This window comes from Urtica dioica, chromosome 9 (assembly GCF_054948205.1).
Source record: "Urtica dioica subsp. dioica isolate 48M chromosome 9, U.dioica_male_clone48M_v1_H2, whole genome shotgun sequence".
In the NCBI taxonomy this organism is placed as follows: domain Eukaryota; kingdom Viridiplantae; phylum Streptophyta; class Magnoliopsida; order Rosales; family Urticaceae; genus Urtica; species Urtica dioica.
The window spans coordinates 7,141,870-7,162,434 of record NC_142764.1 but is presented as its reverse complement, the minus strand read 5'-3'; the positions used below and the strand labels follow the sequence as shown (position 1 = coordinate 7,162,434).

General features: G+C 41.7%; 1 protein-coding gene across 1 annotated transcript; it reads left to right on the top strand.

The window, feature by feature from the left end:
- The first annotated feature begins 12,530 nt into the window (after positions 1 to 12,530).
- LOC149384752 (uncharacterized) lies at positions 12,531 to 13,864 on the top strand. The gene is made up of 2 exons (XM_089626152.1): positions 12,531 to 13,001; positions 13,541 to 13,864. Exons 1-2 carry the CDS (start codon positions 12,531 to 12,533, stop codon positions 13,862 to 13,864), a joined length of 795 nt encoding a protein of 264 aa, XP_089482278.1.
- The last annotated feature ends 6,701 nt before the right edge of the window (positions 13,865 to 20,565 follow it).

The window sequence follows — 20,565 nt, the reverse complement described above, 5'->3', positions numbered from 1 at the left end:
TGCTAACACGCCAAAGTAACTCGACAACTCATCACCCTCTTTACCCATTGGTTGCCATATATCATCAAATTGTACCGGGATTTTTTTACCAAGTGTTTTAGCCTTATTAACCCGACACATAAGAGTGTTTCTTCTTTTTCCTTGTTCATCGGAGTTTAGCGCTAGTTGTCTTCTAATTTTTCTTTTACCACTACCGCTAGAAGTAGTAGTAGTGGACGACATGGAATCTAATATACAAAATTCAAAACATAATCTCAATTTCTAACTCAAATCCAATCTGATTCCAACTCAAATACAACTTCAAATCAATATCAAACTCAAATACAACGAATTCAAATCCAATGTACTAAAATCCAATACAAATTCTTCCTAACTTCAAATAAATACCAAATTCTAACTAAATAATAACATAAATCAAATTAAATTCAAAACAAGTTAGGAAATAACATACCAGGTGGAGGCGGAGGCGAGGTGAGAGAGAGGCGAGGTGGAGCGGGGCGGGGGCGAGGTGGAGCGGGGCGGGGCGAGGTGGAGGCGGGGCAGAGCCGAGGTGGAGGCGGGGCGGGGCGAGGTGGAGGCGAGGCGGGGTCAAGGTGAGGTGGAGGCTGGGTGGGGTCAAGGCGGAGAGGGGTTGAGGCGAAGGCTAGGTGGAGTGAGGGTGAGGACCGGAGAGAGAGGGGCGGGGAAAAGAGAGGGTGAGGGCCGGAGAGAGAGGGGCGGCGAGAAGAGAGGGTGAGGGCCAGAGAGAGAGAGAGGGACGGCGAGAAGAGAGAGAGGGGCAGAGAGAGAGGGACGGCGAGAAGAGAGGGACGGCGAGAAAGAGGGGCGGAGAGAGAAGAAGAAGAATGGAGAAGTAGAAGAAGAATGAATGAATGAAAAAGATGGGAAAAAAACGTGTAAGTCTGAAAAATAGGCGGGAGGTTCAAAAAAATGAATTTTTTTTTTTTTAAAAGACTTCTACAACGCTTAGTGAACCGTTGTAAAAACCTCGCCGCGGCGACGTTGAAGTCCCGCCGCGGCGAGATGCTTCCACAACGCTTATAATAAGCGTTGTAGAAGTCTCGCCGCGGCGACGTGTACAACACGCCTCGGCGAGACAAACCCAGAAAAGTAACGCCGCGGTGAGAAATATTCCTAGCCGCGGCGATAACAGACTCCTAAACCTAAGCATTCTCGCCGCAGCGAAGTCTATATCTCGTCGCGGCGAGATGATTCTACAACGCTTAAGAATGCGTTGTAGAATCGTCACGCCGCGGCGTAGTGTATTTTCCGCCGCGGCTAACATATCCCGCCGCGGCAAAGATTGTACACTTTCGCGGCGAGAGCATAATTTCAAATATGCATCCTCTCGGTAAGTATGTCGCCGCGGCGACGATTGTACATCGTCGCGGCGAGACCAAAATTTCAAATATTCAAGCTCACGGTAAGTTTCCCGCCGCGGCGACATGTATTTCCCACCGCAGCGTAGATATACCGCCGCGGCGACGAGTGTACATCGCCGCGGTGGGAACTTACTGTTTTGACTTCGCCGCAGCTAAGTGTTTTTTCTGCCGCGGCGAGAACTTTCTACAACGCATGGAAAAACGTTGTATAAAGGTCTCGCCGTGGCGAGAAACACGAGGCTGATGATATATATTCTCATTTCTCTTTTTTTTCACTTAGAACTCTCATAACCTCACTCGAAAAAAATTTCCAGCACCTTTTCGACTCATTCTACTGCGTCCTCGTTTACAAGTGTCATCTACACATCCAAATCTAGTAAGTTCTTCTTTAATTTGCTCCAAATGTTGTTCTCTTGATAGTTTACTAGTTAGAATGAGGTTTTTTTTTTATATAATTAGGGTTTTCTATGAAGATGAGAAAGTGGATCTGGGAGAATAGATTAAACGAGATATATCGTAAAGGTGTAGATGAGTTTTGTGATTTTACTAGAGAGAACATGGTATATGTGAAATCTATGTGTTGTCCTTGTATTCAATGTGGAAATCATAGACATTTTTCGATTGATGTTGTTCGGACCCATTTGTTTGTATATGGAATAATGACCTCGTATCAAAGATGGTACTACCATGGTGAGGTTTTTCGTTCTACGGCAAACGAGGATAACAATGATGTTGAAGATGATATTGATGATATGTGAGGAATGATGAACAATTTGGAGGATGATTTTGTTGAGCGACCGGAATTGTTTGAGTCCATGATGAATGATGCGGAGACACCATTATATGAAGGGTGTACAAGCTTTTCGAAGTTATCATTTCTAGTTACATTATTTCATTTAAAGGCGTCGGGCGGTTGGACAAACACTAGTTTTACTCTACTGTTGGAAACCTGAAAGAAGCATTTCCGGAAGATAATAAAGTTCCTTTAAGTAAGTATGAAGCGAAGAAGACTTTGGGCACATTAGGCATGAAGTACGAGAAATTTCATGTGTGCCCAAATGATTGTGTTTTATATAGACATGAGTATGAAGATCTGAATGAATGTCCGACGTGCAAAGAGTCAAGGTGGAAGAAGGGTAAAATTCCATGTAATGGGGTTAAAGTAGTTCCAGTCAAGGTACGTACATTTTCATTACTTGATTAAGAAATACATGTAGCTCATATTCATTATTAATTATTGATTTTCTTTAAATATATTTCAGTCATTATGGTACATTCCTCCAATGCCGCGCTTCCGTCGAATGTTTAGTAGTGTCAAACACGCGAAGAACATGGTTTGGCACTCCAAAAAGCGTATCGATGATGGTATGTTGAGACATTCTGCTGATGCTTCACAGTGGAAATTCTTTTTTTAGAGTATAAGGATTTCAGTGTTAATACTCGAAATTTACGCCTTGGTCTAGCGTCTGATTGTATGAACCCGTTCAGCATGATGAGCAGTAAATATAGTGTTTGGCCGGTTATACTCGTGAACTACAATCTCCCTCCAAAGCTGTGTATGAAGAGAAAGTTCTTGATGTTAACGCTTCTTATTTCAGGACCGAATCAACCAGGAAATGATATCGATGTTTATTTGGCACCATTGGTCGATGATTTGAAGATGTTATGGGAGAAAGGGATAGAAGTCAAAGACGCTTACCGTGGAGATTCGTTCAACTAAAGGGCAATGTTAATGTGGACTATTAACGACTTTCTTGCCTACGGAAACTTGTCAAGATACTTTGTGAAATGCTCGATTGGTTATCCGATTTGCATGAAAGACACATCTTCCATCAGGTTGAAGCATGGTAAGAAGACCGTTTTTCTTGGTCATAGAAGATTTTTACCACAAGATCACTCATATAGAAGGTTGAAACAGGCATTTGATGGAAATACAGAAGAACGACCGCCTCTAAGAATTTTGTCTGGTGAAGATGTCTATGAGATGGTTAAAAACGTCAATTAAGTGCTTGGGAAAAGAAAGCGGAGTGCTAGTACTAAAGAATCCTTCAAAGAGAATCCTTGGAAGAAGAAATCGATTTTCTATGACCTTCCTTATTGGAAGACACACTACGTTTGGCATTGTATGGATGTTATGCACATCGAGAAAAATGTGTACGTGTGAATCGTTTATCGGTACGCTTCTTGATGATCCAAATAAATCGAAAGACAGATTAAAATCTCGAATGGATCTCAAAGAGATGAATATAGGAAGCATTTTGCATCCCCAAGAAGGGGGTGGAAAAAAAACAAAATTGCCACCGGCAAAGTACACTCTAGATCGAAAGGAGAAGAAGAAGTTGGGTAGCTGGTTTGCTTCTATTAAAGTCCCCGATGGTCATTCATCAAACTATAAGAGGTTCGTGTCTTTGAAATATTTGAGACTTATTGGAATGAAGACTCACGACTGTCATGTACTGCTACAACAAATGTTGCCTCTTGCTTTGCGAGGAATTGTGCCAAAAGATGTGAGATTCGCAATATCAAAGATATGTGTATTCTTTAACTCAATTTGCTCGAAGGTCATCGATCCTACTCGTCTAGATTTAATGCAGTCAGAATTGGTGAAAACTCTCTGCTTGCTCGAAAAGTTCTTTCCACCTTCGTTTTTCGACATCATGGTTCATTTAACCGTCCACTTGGTACGTGAAGTGAAATTATGCGGGCCCGTGTTTTTACGGTGGATGTATCCAATCGAACGTTACATGAAAGTTTTGAAAAGTTACGTAAAGAACTACAATAGGCCCGAAGGAAGCATAGTTGAAAATTACATAGCAGAAGAGTCGGTTGAGTTTTGTTCTGAGTATTTAGCTAAAGCAGACGAAATTGGGGTACCCAAAAACACCAATTTTGATTCAAAAGCTCTATCTATAGGTATGTTTTTGACACTTTATTTGTTACTTTAAATTATGAGCGTTCTTGTTTAAGTATGTTTTTATTTATAGGTACCTATTCGAGTGTCAACCGAAAAGAATGGGAGCAAGCCGGTCTCCATGTGCTACACAACGTTTCTGAGGTCACGCCGTTTGTGGATATTCATTTGAATGAGTTGAGAGTGAATAATCCAAAGAAAGGCAGAAATGAAAAATGGTTACAAGAAGAGCACAACCGTTTATTTCAGAACTGGCTTGGAAAACGCTTATTTAAAGAGGCAGGACATTCATCTACATTGAGTAAACTATCTGGCGAGCCTTCCTCAATGGTTACAAGGTACACTGCTTGGTCTGTTAATGGTTTTACATTTTACACAAGAGAGAGAGACAACAAGCATCCCGTTCAAAATAGTGGTGTTACATTGTTTGCCGAAGCATTACATGTTTCATCGGCCAAAGATAAGAATCCAAAACATGCTTTTATGAACTATAATGGATACATTGAAGACATATGGGAACTTGATTATTGCGGGTTGCGAGTCGCATTATTCAAGTGCAAATGGGCAGATAATAATCATGTTAAAGTTGATAATGACGGAGTTACAATTGTCGACTTTAGACGGATTGGCTACGAGAATGATTCATTTATTTTAGCTTCGCAAGCAAGTCAAGTGCTTTATGTTTCGGATCCAGCCAATCCAGAGTTATCGTTAGTAGTTCATATGAAAGCGAGAAATAGTAACGATGAAGAAGACGAAGACATGTCTAGCATTCCACCGTTCACATCGGGATTACCTCCTATTGATCAAGAGATGGATGATTTTGATGATGACGATGTTTCTCATCTACTTCTTAAGGATATAGATCCTATTTTTGTTTGATTTAGAACAGTTAACAATGTATTTTCATTTTGGATTTATGTTATTCTCTTATGGACAACATTATTCCTCGTTTAAAATTTCTTTCTACAGTGTCTAAATTTAAAATATCATTTCTAGACTCTTGCCGCGGCGAGGTTGGTTTTCCGCCGCGGTGAGGACTTTCTACAATGCTTTGAAAAGCGTTGTAGAATCTCTCGCCGCGGCGACTATGTTACTACGCCGCGGTGAGTACAACTTGCCGCAGCGAGAATATCATGTCGCCGCGGCGAGGTCATGTTTAAAAAAATGCATGCTCTCGGTAAGTTTCTCGCGGTAAGTTTCTCGCCGCGGCTAAGTTGGTTTGGCGCCGCGACGACATGAAGTCGCCGTAGCGAGAATATCATGTCTCCGCGGCGAGATCATGTTTAAAAAATGTATATTTTCTGTAAGTTTCGCGCCGCGGCGAGACGTTTCTACAACGCTTGAGGAAGCGCTGTAGAATCCCTCGCCGCGGCGACTATGTTATTTCACCGCGGCGAGAACAACTTGCCACGGCGAGAAAATTATGTCGCCGCGGCGAGGTCATGTTTAAAAAAATGATGCTCTTGGTAAGTGTCTCGCCGCGGCGAAGTTGATTTTTCGCCGCGGCGAGGACTTTCTACAATGCTTGGAGAAGCGTTGTAGAATCCCTCGCCGCGGCAAAGCAACCGCGAAGTAGAAATCTCGCCGCGGCATCAATTCCACGCCGCGGTGAGAACAGTACATAGCCGCGGCGAGATTAGAGTATAATCACCTCATCATTCATATTTCACTTTCTTTCCCATTTTAAACCTGTTTTTCAACAAAAAAATTACCATTCAAATAAAAAACCTTCACACATTCAGATTTCACAAGCGGTAAATATTAACATCTTGAAATTAAGATGAGTCTCAAATATATAATCAAGTCTCAAACACACATTAAATAAAACGCGAGTCTTAAACATAAACATAAACATAAACAAACCAAGCGAGTCTTAAACTTAATTTAAATTTAAAAAGAGTCTGAAATTGTTATTGAGGAGTTGGTGTTGTTGGTTTACTCGTCATTCGGTGGTGGTGGTGGTTGTGGTGGTGAGTGCGCCGGATATTGAGGAGGTGCCATATGCGGTGGCCACTGTGGTGGTGGATACGGATAGTCGGAGTATTTAGGATATGGAGGAAATAACACCTGGTTCTCTTGGTTGATGTCCCACCGAGAGTAGAGATCATTCAATTGGTTGATGTGAGAGGCGCCATACTCCGCTTGTTGGTGCATGTACTGTTGCGTGTGTTGGAACCCGCCGACGAGATAGTTGGAGCATTGAGCTATGTAGTCGATGGTGGCGGGGTCGACTACCGGAGGTGCTTGTAAGAACAATCGAGGCTCGTTGAGTGGTGGTCCCTCTTCCCCTTCTTCCTCTTCTTCCTCCGCTTCCTCCGCTTGTGGTTCCTCCCTAATCTTGTACCGATCGATGATATTATTCGTAATAGGCCCCATAGGACCCTTGATCGTATCCCTTTTCGAGCGTCCTACCCCCGCATTTGTACAAAGGCCGGTAATGATTGACGGATATGGCAAACCGTTCCGTTCATTAGTATAGTCTAGACTCTTCATCCAATTGTAGATGAATCGACTGACGTTGATAGAATAACCTTTTATGATGCAGAACAACACTTGGATACGACCCTCGTCAAGAGTGGTGAAGTGCTTGATCGGAAAGAGGCGAGCGCAAACAAAGTAAATCCAAGCTTTAGCAATCCTGGTGAGTTGGTCACGCTTGAGTACCCTTTTTTCCTTTTTCAAGGACCCAATCCTCTCCTGGAATGCACAGCAACCTCGTTATCTCCTCGTGGCTGCAAGTTCTTAACCATTCCCAGTAGCCTTCATTCTCGAAAGGCACATCTGGGGTCCCAAGCAAATCATTGATAGCTTCGACGCTTACATCGACCGATCTACCTCGGACCGTCACAACATCTCCATTGTGATCTGGTAAGTTTGCGTAGAATTCGTACACGAAGTTTAAGTTCGCCTCGAACTCGGGAACGGCACAATACTTTACCCAGTCATGACCTTGAATACTGTTGTGGATTAACACTCCTATATCGGTGTTAGAGCTCACATTGAATCCCCGCTCAGGAATCACACTACGCAACGAGATTTTGTCGTAACGATACTCCGCGGCCTTGCTAGTGAAGATACTTGTATTATAATCTGCTTCAGGGGACGGTTGGCGAGCTCGCTTACCTGTACTTTTACTAGGACCTTTGGAACAGCTCGGAGCCGTGGCGCCCGCCGGATTTTTTGTTCGAACCATTTTTCACCTTCACAAAGCATAATCATAAAAAATTCAATCTCGACATCTACAATCAACGTAACCATTTTAAATACTAATAATGTCACAACAATCACAAATTCTATATCAATTACAACTTGATTTAAACATAACAATATCAAATTCATAAACAATTTTAATAATCAGAAATTCATAAACAATTCCAACAATTGAGAAATTCATAAACAATTCAATATCAACATTAATCAATATAACCATTTTAAATACTAACCGATGTCACAATATGTCAAACACTATCCGGATATTGCAATCTAACTCAAATTCATTCTAACACAAATTCTAACTCAAATTCATTCTAACACAAATTCTAACTCAAATTTATTCATAATATGTCAAACAAAAACCTAATTTCGTGTTCTAAACAAAGAAAATAAAATAAATAAAAAACCCTAATTTTGTGAATTAAGAAAATCAAAAAACATGCAACTCGGGAAAATAACATGAAATCCATATTCAAAAACACGAAATCCATATCAACAACACGAAATTAAATCAATAACCACCTTAAAAACTTAGAAAATCATACCTTACACCAGTTGATCCTTCGGGACCATATCACATCCCGGATCTGATGAAATAGGATGATTTGAGACGGTATTTTGTAAATACGTAATTATCTTGAATATATTAACTATTTCTTTATTTTTCGATCGCCAACGTTTGAATCAATAGAGAACCCTTTCTTATGTATAAATTGATATTATTACATTCCAATTCCTTCCCGAGACCTCCCAAGGAAAATCCCGAATCGGATCCCAAATTGACGGGTTAGAGTGAATTTATCGAGTTGAGGCATGATTGAGAGAAAAGTGTAAAGAAAAAACTGATATGGTCTTTCTTATTTAATGGTACCTATCCGGCAGCATGATAAGAACCTATACACCGATTGAATCATAAATCATCAAATCCTGGATTTTCGAATTGAGAGAAATCAAGAATTCTCACTATTTCTTAGATTCATGGACCCAATTGAATTCAGTGGTATCTTTCATTCACATTTTTTCATCACCTTTTTGTGGAAAATCATTAAGTATGAATATGTTAGACACCTGTAACTCGGTTGGGCGGTGTTTTACGACCTGCCACAAGTTTTGTGTTGGACGGCGCACTCGAAATTCTAATCAAGGATTACTGTATCAGCCACCATATACTTCAGAGATCCCGATCAAAACCTTTTTCAAATACAAAAGTTCAGTATCTTCGCCCGAATTTATGAATTAGACAGTCCGTTTGATACCCAAAAACTGCTCAGACAATGTTAAAGAGATAGAGAGGCGGCGAGAGAGAGAGAGGCGCGAGAGAGTGGGCGCGGCGAGGACATGGCGAGCGAGAATGACGGTGAGGACAAGGCGACGGCGAGAGTTCGGGGCGGCGAAGACGTGGCGAGGGAATTTGGAAGAAAAAATCATGACAGAATCGGCCGAAATGGTTGTCTCGCGTTTGTATTTTGAGAAAAATGAGAAAAAAAACTGAAAATGGTCTTATATAGGGAAAACCTAAAAAACCTCGCCGCAGCGAGAATATTTCTTCGCCGCGGCGAGAAGGTCCTACAACGGATTTTATAACCGTTGTAGGATCATCTCGCCACAGCGGGATTCCTTCATCGCTGCGGTGAGGCAGTTTCGTAAAAAACTGCTTGGCCACGGTATCCTTCTCGCCGCAGCGGAGAATATTTCTAGCCGTGGCGAGATAATGTCGCCGCGGCGGGAAATGACTATCGCCGCGGCGAATGGATTCTACAACGGTCATAAAATCTGTTGTAGAATGAGTCGCCGCGGCGATGTTTAAATTGTGCCACGGCGAGGTCCATCCTTCTACAACCTTTTACCTTGCGTTGTAGAAAGTTTTCGCCGCGGCATAAATCACGTGGTGCCGCGGCGAGGATTCTACAACGGATAGTCTAAACGTTGTGGGAAATCTGAAATTTATTTACTTCTACAACGCTTAACACAAGCGTTGTAGAATCACTAAGTTTCTACAACGCTTAGCTATAAGCGTTGTAGAAACCATCAGATTCTACAACACTTATCCATAAGCGTTGTAGAAACACCCAGATTCTACAACGCTTAGTCATAAGCGTTGTAGAAACACCAAGTTTCTACAACGCTTATGTTAAGTGTTGTAGAATCCCTAGTTTCTACAACACATATTTTAAGCGTTGTAGAAAGTGGGTTGTATAATCCAACATTTGTAGTAGTGTTTAAGTCTTGTAAGAGAGGAAACAAACTATGAACTCAAAAGGGCAGAGGGATTCCCCGGACACATGCTCATCAATTGTCAACATTAAATTTTGTTTATATATTTAGGTGGAGGATCTCATTGATGAGTGCGATTTATACGTATGATTAAACTATCTTTTGACTTGAATCTAAGCCGTTCTTAAGTGTATTTGACGGTTATTTCTAGGTTTTCATGAGAATTTCCGATTTGGATGCATAATTGAGTGTCAAAGAAACATCAGAGCTATTTTAGAGCTCTAGGGAGTCAAAATGGAGGGAAACCACACTTTTTGGACAAACTCAATGTTGGTGGGCAGAAAGTCAACATCCACCACGGTGCGATCAAACCCAATGCGCTGTAGTGAAATGGCTGCAACAGACCGCGCTCAAACACGTTTTTGAGCGTGGCGCGGTGAAGGACGAGTGCGACACGATGAAATCTTGCATGTCGTGCTGACGACGTTTCTAGACTCTATCATTACTCTCTTTCAGCGCATCTGGACCATTGGACCTCATTTAAAGGCCCATATAGCTCCGAAAATCACCCTTAGACCTGTATTATCAAAATTTGTAACCTAAAAACACAACTTAGCTTTTATTTTAGTTTCTCACATTGTGTTTGGCTATTTTGGAGAGCCTTTTGAAGAAAGAAAAAGTGTTCTTTGTTGGAATCGACGCCTATGAGAGGGATTTGCTCTATGAGACATGGGCACGCTTCAAAGAGCTCGAACGAATGTGCCCTAACCACGTCATCCAAAGGTGGATGATGGTGCAAATCTTCTACGGTGGCCTTTCCCCATCATCTTGCACCCTCATCAATACTATTTCGGGAGGGTAATTCTTCCTAAATAGCGAAGACGAGGCCCGCCTCATCCTCAATGTACATTCGAGCGGAGAATCATTGTTGATGTTGGACTTCGTCCTCCATTAGTACGTAAATGCTAGTGCCCAAGTCAATCGAAATTGGGCCCATGCCCATAAAATTGGTTCACTAATAAAATTGGGCTGATTAATCAAGTTTGGTCGGCTCAATACACGTATCCGCGAGCTGATCCTCGGAAAGAAGCTAATCAGCTCGCTCAGTCAAACATTGTAACCGCCTTCTCTGAAGACCTGGACAACGTAGACCTACCATAGCACACACTCTGCAACCACTCTACTTAAGATTGGGTCTTCGATGACAAGTGTCCACTTAGAGGACGGCGAGCTCCATGCTCAACGCATGATGCATCCCCAAAAAGATCGGAGCTCGCCAACTTCCACCTTAACTATAAGAGAAATTCCTCGTTTTGCCACCAATTTCATAACATTTTCCCACTTTCCACCAAAAGACTAATTTGGCCCAAAATGCCACCACTATGTCAACAATGTTGACATCTAATAGTGAAAGGGAAAAAATAGATGTTAACATTGTTGACATAGATGGTGGCATTTTGGGCCAAATTAGTCTTTTGGTGGAAAATGGGAAAATGTTATGAAATTAGTGGCAAATGGGGCAATTTCTCTAACTATAAATATAGGATTAATACGCCTTCCTCGGCACATGACTTTTATTATTATTTTTCTAATTATTTTTCTCCGTAATTATCTTATTCGAACAAGTATTCTTATTACAAAGTTCAGCGCTACCTTTCGATCTCGCATTTTTCATTAATTACGCTATAGCATTCATAATTTTGGAATTGGATTTAATCTCATTACAAAAGTCTGAGGCTCATCAAAATAAATCTAAATCGACCATTTATCCACAAATTATCGAGACTGTTTTTTGGTATGATTATTCACATCAACAGTTTGCTGTCATTTGTGGAAATCCAATCAAATTTCCTCACACTCTGAGCTTGAATCCCTTCTTGACGAAACAAGACTACAAAATCTCCACACATCAAAATGGCACCTTTATCCCATGCAACCTCTGCATCTGGCTTGGAATTGATCCCCGAACTTAAATCCATGTTGGAAGCCCTCATGGATACAGCTGCCCAGCAGGATCAATCATTCTAAATTGTGATGCGCGAAGTATCGGCTCTCTCCTCAAGGCACAACACACTAGAGTCCCATTGCGACGCCAATGGACTCCCTTAGCCGGTTCCAACTTGAATGTTACATGGTAGGCCGGGAAGAACTCTCCTACCGAGCGTTCGCCTGCACTTCTCGAAAGTCGAAATGACTACTGACCCTAACATGGATGATGCCCATGTCGAACTCCCACCTGCGCCACACGAGCTCCCGCTGCACATGTCAACCCCTAGAAATGGACACTATTAGCTCCATCCCCAGTGTTTCAGCTTCATCGAAGTCGTTCAAGCTCGGAGGAGCCCGCACTTCATAGAACGGAATATCATACAAGTCGACCAGATTTACCAGGAAATGCAGAGCGTTTCACCACGCAAAAACAAGCCGAAGGAGTTCGGAACCCATTCTGGCAAGCGACCGAATAGTGCTGCAAGAGCACGTGAACCCACTCCGCTCGAAGCTCGTTACAATCGTGACAATATAGCCTTACTACAATGAACTGTGGCAAAAACCATGGCAGGGATACGAGCTGTTAGAACGTGAGTGCATAACGCTACTAACGCAGCCCCCGAGATAGATCATCTCATCGAAGAAACTCGCAGAACCCTGTTCACCGAATGTTGTTCCTTGGAATGTGAATAAATGAACTGGCCAGTGTCCAAATTGAGTCATGGCTCTTTTGGATTAATCAAACCAACGTCCGGATTGGAGATGGGAGCAAGCTCAGCCTTTTTTTCTAAGAAGGGAAAACCAATCCGAAAGCACATATGATCGCATTTAGGATTGTCGTCGGATGGGCTTATATGGACGATGACGAGAACGATGCTGGTTATTCCCGGCTCTTCACTAAACATTTGCCAAGGCCGGCCCTAGAGTGGTTCTTGAAGTTGAAAGAAGGATTTATCGATAATGTTGATCAGTTGTCGATAGTCTTCTTGAAGCATGATTCCATGTACGTGGAAGCATGTGCTTCGGACGCTGACCTTTGGTCTCTCCATCAAGGAGCCCAAAATTTCCTGAGGGGGTTCATGACTCGATTCAAAGACGTCATATCTAAAATTAGTGACATAAGCAACACGAGAGCAATTCTGGCTCTGAAGAAAGCGTTATGGCATGAATCTCAGTTTCGCAATGAACTAATCGTAAACCAGCCCGCAACGATCGAAGATGCTATGCATTGGGAAACAAAGTGGGCTATATCCGAGGAGGAAAAGACCACCCTTGCAAAGAATTTTGCGGTTGCCAAAATGACATCATAACCAACAAGCCCTCCTGGCTCAAAATTACCGTCCATTTACGCCTAAAAAGTGTAACAATAGACCCGAACAGTCACAGGGAAACCGGTTCGCATACTGCATTCACAACAATATGTTTGTGTATTGCGATCACCACAAGAATTCTCTCCGAGATCGAACAGATGGACCCAAGATGTGTCTGCATTTTGCGATCACCACAAGAATTTTGGTCACGAAACTTAGGATTGCAGAGCCATACATTATTTCTTCGCTACCAAGTTTGTACGCGGCGAGCTCGAGGGCTTCGACGTGGGAGAATTCCCACCCCCTCGAGGTGGTCCGTCACCTAGAAAGCGGTATCACTCGGAGGAAGGAACATCTCCTCTGGCCGCGGCCCCAAAGAAAATAGTCGAATGCATCATCAGAGGGTCACTAATCTTCAAAGAATCGAAAAACTCCATTAAGGCTCATGAACGTCGATCAGTTCTCAAGGCAACGAGTAAGTGTCTCAATGACCGCTCTGACAACCTGATCGAATCTAGGGAGAGCAAATCTTGGCGCTAGATGGCCCCCATGACGATGCTCTTGTCCTGACCTTGGATTTATCAAACTGCGAGGTATTCCGGATTCTAGTTTACGCAGGAAGTTCCTACGACCTCATTTATCTAATAACGCTAAGAAAAATGGACATATACGAATCTGAAATTGAAAAGGGTTCAGTAAAGCTTACTGGATTCGACATAAATTTGACCTGGACACTGAAGTCTATCAAGTTGGTCGTGTACGCGGGCAGCGAAAATAAACTCATCGATTTTATCGTGTTGGACTATCCTTTGGCATTCAACATAATCTTAGGAAGGCCCTAGGTTCATTCCATGAGGTCTGTCTCGTCGACTTACCACAAATGCATCCGTCAATCAGTCGGTGGAATGATCATACTACCTGAACGGGTACAAATTTGGTCATCAACCTGCCCAATAGCAATTAATGACGTCAACGACATGAGTTCCTCTTCCGAAAAGAATGAAGATGAGAATGAGCTCGAAACTCCAGATCATCCTCGCCTAGAACTAACTCTACAAGTTCAGTTCAACAGACCCGACCATGGAGGCCAGGTAGGAATAGGTTTCGAACTGAAGGGTGAACTGAGACGTCAACTTATTCGCTTCCTAAAAGCAAATAAGTTGAAATTCGCCTGGACCGCGGAATATATGCCATGGATTGGCATGAATATAGCTTCTCATGAGTTCAACGTCGATCTAAACTTCAAACTGGTAAAGCAAAAACGTCGCAAACTTGGTTTGTATTGAGCACAAGTGATTAACGACGAAGTAGAATGGCTCTTGAAAGCCTAGTCAATTCGGGAGGTGAAATGCCCATTTCTTCCGCTGCGGTTAGCAGGGTGTTAGTAAGAGAAGAAATGGGAAACCAAAAACCTATCTTCTATATCAGCAAAACCTTTGAAGGTGCAGAAACTCGAAATATGATATCGAATATCGAATGAGAACATGCGCGAAGTCGCAGGTCTTCGTCGATTTTCTTATAGAGCTTCCTGTTGGCATTGGTGCCCACAAGAAGAATAGTAGTCATAAATTATACATTTGGTGTAATAAAGTCTTACGAAGACTGTTGCTTGTAACTGCTGAATAATTAATAAAGAGTTGAAACTTTCATTCATTCTTCCTTGTTTGTTTGAAGCTTTATGATAAACCTTAGTCGTTAGTCCTTAAACAAACCTAACAACAAATGAAGAGTCAAATACAGATTTGCATGAACAAACTCTTCATGGTTTGCTTTAAATAGTATATTCACAATCTAATGATCAAAGGGCTATTGATCTCAGTATGATTGTTAGGACAACCTATGATGTTTGGTTATAAGACATAGAGAGTTGGAAACTCTATAGTTCTTCCTAAGTACCTTCTGAAGATACTGAATTGACCAGTGCACTTCTAGAGACATTGTAAGAACAAACCATTTAACCTTTTCTATCTCAAAGTCACTATGTATGAATTGCATCATGCTTATCTCAATCCTGAAATGAGACATGTCATTTCATAGCTTATGTACTCTCATTTGAGGAAGTCAGAGTTCTAGATTCACTATGTGATATTGACAAGACCTATTGATGAAGTACTAAGTTATGAAGATGTCATGAACAACTTTGTGAAGATCTCATAGATATGGAATTCATGTACAAGATTACTGAAATGCAATGTATATCACCTCATGCTTTGTTTCTTGGAATGTGAATAAATGAACTGGCCAGTGTCCAAATTGAGTCATGAGTCTTTTGGATGAATGTGACTTGTTAGCTCTTCGTCAATACATTGTTTCTAACTTATTCACAAGTGACAAATGAGTTAAGGAAATAACAACTAGAAGGGTAAAATGGTAATTTTATAAATCCCATCTAGTTGATGATATTCATGAAGGGTAAACATAGATAATATTCAATGGATCCACTCATCACAATTAGGTAGAATTTTGAGTAGAAAACATATTTATTTGAACCGAGAGATTTTCAGTGTCAACTCTTTAGTGGAGACAGTTGACATTAAGCTAGAACTTGGAAAACGTTTGTGAACTTTTGTGTCCAAGCATGCTAGCTCAAGCTTTCTTCATTTGGATCCATGACGTCACTACCACTAGTCATTAGAGTAGGATTTGTTAAACTAGTAGCTAATTCAAAACAAGTGCAAGTATTGAACTAGACGAATTTTACGAAAATTGTCTAAATGGTAATTTTGTCCATAAGGACAATAAGATGGTATAAATGTCAAATAATAAGATTTTGGACATTGTCATATAATGACATTGTAAATTGATCCACACGGCCATAAATGAGAATTGGGCCTTGAAGATTGAATTTCATTTTATGGAATTTTATGTGAAAATTCTACATGGGCTTTTCTTTTTTGTCGTGAACAAATAAAGAAACATCTAGAAGCTTGTTCTAGATGAGAATTTCGTGCATACCATCAAGAGAAAGAGGGAATTATTTTGTGCATTGATGTATGAAGATATTTTCCAAAAGAAAAAAACCAAACAAATTTGTAGCATGATGCTACACACATTGGCGGCCAACATAGGATGAAAAAGGGAAATTTCCAACCTTGGTATTATGATAGCAATGACAAATAAAGATTGTGCTCATGAATATGTAATATTCAATAGAAAAGAGGAAACTATCTCTTCAAGGAAATCTCTTCTCCTATAAATACCACACCTCATTCACAATGTTGAAACAAGTTTTTTGAGATTGAGAGCTTCTCTCTCTAGCTTGGCCGATCCTTTCTCTCTCTCTCTCTCTCTCTCTCTCTCTCTCTCTCTCCTTCTTCTTCTTCTTCTTCTTGCTCTTTTGTTTTGGCACCTAGGTCCTCATTAGACCTTGCGTTTTGAATTAGCTCTTTGGCTCTAAGACTGGTTCTTGAGTCATTGTGTTTAATAGTGCCCACACACTAAATCCTTTCTAAACTTGAAGACTCTAATGGTAGACACTATCGTGGTTACTCAGGATTCAAGAAGACACGAAGGAGACAAGCTAAGTGGGAAGACGAGCGATTCAACCTTTCCAAAGGCTTCTCAATGCTCAAGCTTCAAGCGAGGTTGATACCGAGTGAAAACTCTTTATAGTTATTAATTTTAAATTATATGTTCATGCACTTTGTCTAGGTAGTAAAATCGTTTTACGTGTTTTAAAGAATTTTTTATACTCCGCCCTTGCTAGAAGCGATAAAGTATTCATAATCCTAGATCTATTCCAACAGTTCAGACCAACCAAGAAGAAGACCTAAAACTAGAAGGGGTATGCATACTTTATGTGGATGTGGCGTCTTCGAAATAATGCTTTGGGATCGGAGTACGACTAGTATCCCTCATCGGAGAGATATCCAAACAATCATTTCGACTAGACTTCGTCGCATCTAACAACAAAGCACTCATTACGGGTGTACACCTTGCAAAAAGAGTCGAAGCACAGAACGTGAATGCATTATGCGATTCACAGCTCGTGGCCAACCAGTATAGTGGCGAGTTTGACAATCATGAGGAGCGCATGAAAAACTATATATCTCTAGTCCGCAACTTAGCCGAGCAGTTCGATAAGTTTGAGTTAACTTGGATTCCTCGAGGAGAGAACACGGCTGTAGATGCCTTAGCCGCGCTTGCTTCTACTTCTGATCCTAATTTGAAAATGGCCATCCCGGTAGAATCAATTGACTCTCCTAGCATCACCTTGGAAGTCAATTTCATAGCAATAGAAAGAGAGGATTAGCTTACACTAATCACATGGTACATTCAACACGAAGAACTACCACCGAACAAACAAAAAACTCTCAAGATAAAATCCATAAACGCAAGGTATTGCATTATAGATGAAATATTGTACAAAAGAAACATCTCATAACCCTACGTGAGATGCCTCGGGCAAAAAAAAACCGAGTCATAAGTAAAATCCACGTTGGAGAATGTGAAAATCTCAAGAGGTTGAGCTCTCGCTCTTAAGGCTAAAAGGAAAGGTTACTTTTGACCAACAATGCTTGTAGATAGCTCTCAAGGCTAAAAGGCAAGGTTATTTTTGGCTAACAATGCTTGCAGATAGCTCGTAGTACGCAACTAGGTGCGCTAAATTTCAAAGACACGTGCCAATAATGTGACAGCCCACCAAAGAGTTATCTTCAGTGTATGTACCATATATCTTCATGAAGTGGTCGATGGATATCATAGGACACATGCCTCCCGCCCTAGGCAAGGGAAGGTTCCTCCTCGTCTGCACCGACTACTTTTCAAAAGGGATCGAGGCCGAAGCGTTCCCGAACATGAAAGATGTTCACGTGGAGGGCTTTTCAGGAAATACATTATCTACTGCAATGGCTCCCCGTGAGAAATAATGGCAGATAATGGATCTCAATTCATATCCACTCGTTTCAAAAGATTCTACGAGCGGTGGAGAATATGGTGAGCAAACGCTATCCTCAGGGAAATTGGAAAGTAGAGGCACCCAACAAAACTATCGTCAGTAATCTCAAGAAGTGACTTGAGGACAAGAAGGGAAGGTGGGCTGACGAGCTTCCGAAAGCCGTCTGGGCGTATGGGATGAGTGCTCGTCGGGCTACCACCGAATCCCTTTCTCGTTGGTATGTGGAATGGAAGTCGCCATTCATGCTAAGATAGAAGTGTTGAGCTTAAGGAGAGAATTCGCATAGATAAATGAATGAATGAACGATGAAATGCTCAGGAATGAACTGGATTTAATCGAAGAAAAGCGAGAACAAGCCTTAATTAAACTCCAGGGATATCAAGGAGCTGCAACTCGATATTACAATTCCAAAGTCAAAGAAAGACGATTCTCTATGGGAAAATTAGTCCTGAGACATGTCTTCCAAAACACGACCGAATCTAACGCTAGTAAACTAGGCACAAATTGGGAAGGACCATATAGGGTAACCAACGTGCTCAGACCCGGTGTTTACGAGTTAGAGACTTTAAGTGGTGTCTCCAGACTACATTCGTGGAACGCCGATCACCATTACTTATGTTGACCTTTACGTCACATAAACTGAACTACGTCATGACTTCATCCCACAGGTCGAGTACGTAGCCAGCTCGGTAGAACACATCTATTTCCATCTCTTAGTCAAAACCCACCTATTTCCATTTTTACATTGTCTATCTTTGTCCTATCGAAGTGACCTTTCGATGACCACGACGTTCTAAAAGTTAAGCTCATATGCTCGTACTCATGTAAGTCGAGTCAACACTCGCATTGTCAAAGACGAACTCACTAGTTTGAACTATAAGACAATGGGACTTAGGGTATTCCCTAAGCCGAGCTCAATGTTCTCACACATTTAAGCTGGGTCATAGCCCGTACCGAGTTTTGACAAGATGAGACATACACACATCGATCTACGAAGTAAAATAAATAATATTACGAGAAGCAAAAGGCGTGCTTCAGCTGAAGATGATCGACCTCCAACTTCTTGAACTCTTCATTCTTTAGGCCTATCTCCTCGATGTTAGTATCCCGCTCTCTCTTGGCTCGAGCATAGTCGATCCTCTGTCTTTGATCTACTCTTTTTTTGCCTCAAGGTCGAGCTTCAGTTTATCCTCCCCTTCTTCATGAGCAGCAACCTCTTTCTTGAGCTTCTCGACCTTTGCAACAAACTCCACTTGTTTGGACTCGGCCGCCTCAACCTTCTCGACGAGTTCTTAAATGAGTTCATCCATCTCAGTGTGTTTCTGTTCGTGTTTGAGTTGAAGAAGGTTTATCTTAGCGGTCGCCTAGAAATGCCAAAGGTTAGTAAACACAGTATCCATAATTTGACACAATATAAGAAAAAGAAATTTCCTTACCGTAGCATTTTCCGTGTGAGCTTGCAGTATTGCTCGAACTTTGTCAGCTCCTTGATCAGGGACAATCACACCTCGGGTTTGTTAATTTATTGATGCTTGATGGTCGCTGATGCCATGTCATCCTCATCCAAAGGACTGGGACCTTTGTAGTCAAATTTGACCAGCCTAGGTGGAGAATCTAATTTCACTATCAGGCCGTCTCCATCCTTCTATGGAGCCCGAAGTTTATTCATCGAGTTCCTGGAACTCCGACCCTTTAGCGGTCTCTTCTACTGGCTGTTTTGAGCATCAGAGCTCGGAGTTGGAGAGCCTTTCTTATTTGGAAGAGTTCCACTCTTCCCTTTTGCACCCGTCAGAGTCACAATAGTAACCTTATTCGCGGGAGGCAGCTCGGAGCCATCGTTCCTTTTTGAAGGAGCTTATCCTTCCTCTTCTTCCTCTTCCTCTTTGTCGTCTTTCCCAATCTTCTTCTTCTTCTTCTGACCTCCTGTCTTTGGTACAGAAGGGGTCGCGGACTCGGGATCCGGATGGGTAACGACGTGGTTGATCACTACTTTAGGATCCTTGGACCTAGGCTCTTCACCCGGCACGCAGATTGCGATCTCAAAGCTCGATAGACTTTCACCATCGGCCACCTTCACCTCAGCCTTCTTTCTCGCCGTATTAGTTAGCTGCCGACACATCTCTTGGTTTTAGGATTAAACGAATAAACATAAACAATTATTCTACTAGGCACCATTCCGTCGGCCCCAATGGGCGTAGAATTATTTTTATTTTGGGGTCTTTGAGCATTCGGCAGGTCGGTTTGATTACTTGATACGTTCGAACTGGTATGAGAAAGCAGTTTAGGCTTAGCTTAGTTCATTTTATACATGCTTTTTTTTTGTGATTAGCATGTACTAATTCTATAAATTTCATTGTGTAGGCAGTCACAAACTTGTACGTTGAGGGGTTCAGTGGAGTGGTCTGATCACGCCGGCCAGATTCGACAAAGCCTTCCTCGGCTTAGAGACACCAAGTAACGACCTTAAATCCTGCATATTTTTTTTTTATAATTCTTCTGTGATTTGAGCATTCACCTTGATGTTTTCCTAGCTGTTGAAGATTTTTCAGCTTGGGTCGAACGTGAAGACGAAGATACAAGACAAGGAAGGAAGGAAGAAGAGGAAGAAAACCAAGATCACTAGGACAAATATAGTCATCTGGTGCA